This window comes from Silene latifolia, chromosome 9 (assembly GCF_048544455.1).
Source record: "Silene latifolia isolate original U9 population chromosome 9, ASM4854445v1, whole genome shotgun sequence".
Taxonomy (NCBI): Eukaryota; Viridiplantae; Streptophyta; class Magnoliopsida; order Caryophyllales; family Caryophyllaceae; genus Silene; species Silene latifolia.
In genome coordinates, this window is record NC_133534.1 from 60161968 (window position 1) to 60167670 (window position 5703).

Here is a 5703-nt window from a genome sequence, read left to right on the forward strand (position 1 = left end):
ATCTCTCCAGAGACACTACCAAAAATTCATGAGATGACTATGTCATTGCATCTATCCTATTGCCTTATATTAACAGCATTAGTAGTAGGCCTAACCAGATCCCCAATTATAAAACCAATTTTATTTTTGGTAGAAAGAGAGATAAGCATAGATCTCTTCCAAGAAGCATAACCTTCACCATTGAAAGTGGAAGTAACCAGGGATAGGACATTAGTATCAGCAGGATGGACAAAAAAAAGTTGGATGTTGGATCTTTATCAGTCATTTTAGAGATGACAAGCAAATAAAGCAAGAAACTTTCAACACAATAAATGACATCACAAAGTCAACAAAATGAGATAAGCAGAAATCACCTGAACAAATTAATGAAGAGGCGGATTTTAACTCCCTCTGATACCATGTGAAATTCTTTGATAAATAGTCATATTGAATGTTGATAATGGAAAACAGAGTAATTGTTGTATTGAGTTTGGAAATTGTATAGATTGATGTTGTTCTTACATTTTTACGGCTGCGTACAAGAGGTATATTATTTAGGACATATGGATGACACAAATAGCAAAAACCAAGGAGAATAAAGTCTTTGCAATAGGCCTAGAGAATTGGGCACTAATTATTTGTTATGTTGGATCAGGAGCCTTAAGTGGGTCATGTGACATCCGTGCCTTGGTGTGTGAAGGACCGCTACATCGTTTAGTCATAGTATTCAACAGTCGACTGGTACGAATGAGCTTGGTGTGTTGATTTACAGCGGCGACATCGGTGAGGTCGTGAGTAGAACTTGGAAAGAGATGTGAGAGAATGGGACAGATTGGGGGTGTAAATGAGGTTTGGAGTCATTTAGTTTTGGTTTGAGATATCTAATTTTACTTTGACACCAACTTGACAATTAAGTTTAGTTCTCGATTTTCAACCAAAATGTTAATTATTTTATTTTTCGATATTATTTTAATAATTTACCCTCCAACAACTATATGCATCAATAGAGCTGGCAAGCCTGACCCGACCTAAACAAAACTAGCCTGATAGAACCTGAGAATTTTGCGAACTGAAACAAACTCGACCCGACCCGAAGACAACTCTTAACCCGAGATGACGCGATAATCAGTGACCCGAATCAGACCGGACCCAATATTGACCCGATTAAATTAACGACAATGATTAAGTTTAATATTGATCAAAATGAAAGTGATTTACTGTTTAGATTTGATAAGTTTGACTTAATAATGAAGTAATTAAACCAAATAATAGTTAAAACTAATTGAAGTAATTTGATAAAGTAACCCGACCTGATAATGACTCGACCCAAACCGAACCCGGCCCGATACATTGTTTGACCCGAAATGACTCGACTCGGAAGGATAGACCGACACGTTCTAACCTAAATCTAAATTGACCCCACCCAAACTCGACCCAATTGCCAGATCTAGCCTTAGGCATCAATAAATCCAACGGTCAAATAATCCAATACAAGCCTCGATTGGGACTTGGGAGTATTTGGGACTATTTATCGACGGGCTTTGGTGAGATTCAAATTTGAAATATATTTAGATAAAGCTACTCAATAAATGAAAATCCCCAATTAACAATTTGAGCAGACACTCACTCGACTAAATCAATCAGTTTCCTAATCGTGCGAACTCTCATAAAATCTCCATCTCCCATTTCCGTCTTCTCCAGTCCTCCTACTGGTGATCATTCTCTCTCCAGTCTCCACTAATTCTTGACTAATCATTCTGCTTAACTTCTCTAATGCTGAATTATGTTTTAACATGTAGATCAACATAGAAGAAGGTGAAGATATGAGCCAGATTCAGTACTCTGACAAATACTTCGACGATACTTACGAATACAGGTATATTTTTCTCTTTTTCTGGGTTTTCTTCCCCAAATCTTCGAGTTTATTTCAATATTAGGGTTTTCAAATTGCAGGCATGTTGTTCTCCCTTCTGAAGTTGCCAAACTTCTCCCCAAAAACCGTCTTCTCTCCGAGGTTCCTTTTTCTTTCCCTTTTTACTACTCTATTATTTTCCCGATTATTTTTGTTTTCAGTATTGCTATTGCTATTGCTTACATATTGTTGCTCAAGTGTATTATACTCCCTCTGTTCTGGTCATTTGGTTTTGGCACAACCATTTGTGGTGGTTGTTAGTGGATGACAACAAGTGGACACTACAAATTGTAAACAATTAAATAAGACACCCTAAAAATGGAATAGGTAAACAAATGGCCGTGACGATGGGGGAGTATCTGCGGATAGGTTTCGGAATTATTTCATCAGTACAAACTTTTTAGTATTCCTGTAGAATTTCATGTTCCGAAATTAACGCCCTGATGATTGAATGTAAGTGTTTTTATTGAGCTTGGTGGAATGGTGGTGCACTGGTGCTAGTACATGTACAAGAGTTGCATTTTTCGGGTCTGATTTTCTTGTTTTCAGTTACTGTGTTGCTTATATTTTCACAAAATGACTAGTATTGAGCGGGACCTTCCGGGATTTTTTCAAACTTAACTGAGGGCTTAATTAAACAGTAATGACTCACGGAACGACATAGACTGTGAATTATTTCCAACATTTTGTTTCAGTGAAATGTAAATGTATGAGAATGATTGAGACTAGAGCACAAGACTACAGAGACTGAGATTTGTTTCAACAATTGCTCTTTGAGTGAGCCTGGACCAAAGGTTTACTACTGCGGTGGTTATATAATGCTTATATATAAGGCATAAGTATTGAAACCTTTTATAAAAGTTTTATGTATAATGTGTGTTGTTCAGAGTGAATGGAGGGCAATGGGAGTACAGCAAAGCCGTGGTTGGGTGCACTACGCAATCCACCGACCAGAGCCACACATAATGCTGTTCAGGAGGCCAGTTAACTACCAGCAGCAGCAGCAGCAGCAGCAGCAGGACAATCAACCTAATATTATGGCCAAGTGAAATGACACCTTAAAGTACTACTGTTGTTTCATTTCTATAACTCTAGAAATGACAGTTCAGTTCCGCTATGGTGAGAGTCACCTTAAAGAACCTGTTGTGTTTGCATCTGTTGGTTTTAAGTAGTACAGTATGCTTTTAGAACTATAGACATCTTAAATATTGTTTTTTATTTTTCCTTTGTCGATGTTGATTGTATTAAACGTCCCTGCTTTCTGATTTGATAAAATGCATTTTTATCTTGTGATTTGTTTAGCTGAACACACATGACCCAAAATTGATTGGTGTGAAAAAATGGTCACGCTTCTAGGTCTTGAATTCTACAGATGAAATAACCAAACTTGGTAGAGGTCTCTGTTAAATTGAGTTCAATACCACCAATGTCATTATCTCGGTTAGTAGGAATACTTGGATCAGCGGCAAAACGTATAAAATAGTTGTATACTTGTATTTGATGTCGAAGGACAACTTATATTGGTACTCAAAATACATTTCGATGCATCTGAGTTTTATAAGCTCTATCACTTACTGTAACCCTATGTATAAGACATAATTTTTTTCAAATGCTAGACTGTAGTATAGACAAGCTCATTCCGCATGATATAAGCCTACAACGTAATAAGATCCTACTTCGTAATAGATTTTTCATAGGTGAGGTTTAGATGAATCGCGAATCATACATGGTCAAAGTAATAGGATAAAAGATTTAGGGCGATGATATCGCCACTACCGTTTTGTTTAATTCCACACAAATACAAACTAATTTAACTCGATTACAACTTGAGTGTCATTAATAAAAACGGTAGTGGATTTATCATTACTCATGATCTACTATGCCGGGATGGCAGCCTACTGTTTTTCAATTTAGACCTTTCTATCAATTTATTAGCTCATCTCAAAGATTCCTCGAGTAACAACATTCTTAAGATTCTTTTTACAAAACTGCTCCCCGAAACTCTCGGCAAATGACTAACGGCCCATACGATCAAAGCTGAATCGCATTTAGTAAGATCAAATTTAGATGTGTGTTGCCGTCTTACCTTGGCAACACTGGACATGGAGTCGTTCTAAATTCAATTACTCCAAAATTAGGGAATTTATATTTGGACCCAACGATTCCGAGCTACACCTCAAGTCTAGTTTTTACCAGACATATATATCTCTGTTATGAGAAAAAGTATTGCCAGGCGGAAAACAGAGTACAGGCTGTTACTTTCTGTTACAAGGTTGTTGCGAGTTTGTTACAGCTCATAGTTAGCTGGCAGATAGTTACTATTGGCGGGAAAACAACTAACTCTCTTGTAATATAGTCGATTGTTAAGCGGTAATAGTTAGTTCATTTCTGTTAAACATTTCTCCTTCTTTCAATTCAATCTCACTGTAATCTTTCAACAATCCATCAATAAAATACTCAATTCGATTCCCTTCTCGATTTAGGGTTTCCTATCGTATTTTAGAGTTTTCTCGATTAAATTCCTGATTTCCTTATACCAAGTGGTATCAAAGATCCTTCCCGGATTCTCTTGATTAAAAATGGCGCCGCGTAATTCAAAAAACTCTGATAATGTGCTTGAAGAAGTCACCCAATCAATGGAGAGCAAGGTGAAGAATCTGGGTGAATCAATGATCAATATCGAGGCAAATTTGGGGGAATTCGTGAGAATTCATACTTAAGATAAAGCAGAATTGAACGCAGTAATCCAATTACCGCAGCAAGGTTTAAATGACAAAATGGATCGCATGAACTCAAGAATTGAGCAAATTTTGGGGCAATTGGTTGCAATGAGTTCTAGGGTTGTGAATTTGGAGAAAAATTCTGGAAATTCTGGGCAATCTGGGTCTTTAATTTCTGGTAATACCACAACCCCTAATTCTGGTAATTTCCTCAATTCTAATTTGAATTTCAGTCGTTTTTCTAGAGTAGAATTCTCAAAGTTCAGTGGTGATAATGTTTTAGGATAGATTTATAAATGTGATCAGTTCTTTGAAGTTGATTCCACCTCTGAGAATATTAAAGTTAAAATGGTGTCAATTCATTTGGAGGGAAAGACATTGCTATGGCATCAATCTTTAATGAAAACTAGAGAATTTGGAAATTGGCCTGGTTGGGATGAATATAAGAGGGCTATAATTGCTAGGTTTGGAACAAATTCTTTTGATGACCCCATAGCTGAGATCATGAACCTCAGATAGACTGGTACAGTGGAACATTATCAGGACCAATTTGATGGACTGTTAAATAAGACTGATTTGTCTGAAAAACAAGCTTTGAGTTGTTTCCTTAAGGGTCTGAAAGATGACATACAAAACACTGTTAGAATGCATAAACCCCAATCTTTAATGGATGCATTTTCTCTAGCTAAGCTCCAAGAAGCTACTGTATCCTCTTTTGCTAGGAAGAGTAGATCCATTTTGGATAAACCTTTTTCTGTTCCTCAGCACAACAGACCATATCCATCTCAACCACACTCACAGAACCACAGACCCACTGGAAACCAGAAACTTGTCACTGCTAGATTAAGTGAAAAGGAGATAGCAGAAAAAAGGGCAAAGCATCTATGTTTCACCTGTAATGAGAAATGGTCACCTCTACATAAATGCAAGGCTCAACTGCACAGTATGGAGATGGTGGTTGTGGCTGATGAGGGAGAAGTTATAGGTGAAGGAATGGACAAAGAAGGGGAGGGATAACATGTGACAGTGGAGGAAGACTTACCCCTTATCATTTCCTTGAGTGCTATTACTGGAAATACAACTTACCAAACA

At 37.1% G+C, this 5703-nt stretch overlaps 1 protein-coding gene across 1 annotated transcript; it reads left to right on the top strand.

Annotated features, from left to right (window-relative positions):
• The first annotated feature begins 1509 nt into the window (after window positions 1-1509).
• On the top strand, window positions 1510-3184 carry LOC141599822 (cyclin-dependent kinases regulatory subunit 2-like). The gene is made up of 4 exons (XM_074419945.1): window positions 1510-1691; window positions 1779-1855; window positions 1933-1993; window positions 2779-3184. The coding sequence occupies exons 2-4, from the start codon at window positions 1803-1805 to the stop codon at window positions 2938-2940; spliced, it is 276 nt and encodes a 91-aa protein (XP_074276046.1). The 5' UTR covers window positions 1510-1691; window positions 1779-1802; the 3' UTR covers window positions 2941-3184.
• The last annotated feature ends 2519 nt before the right edge of the window (window positions 3185-5703 follow it).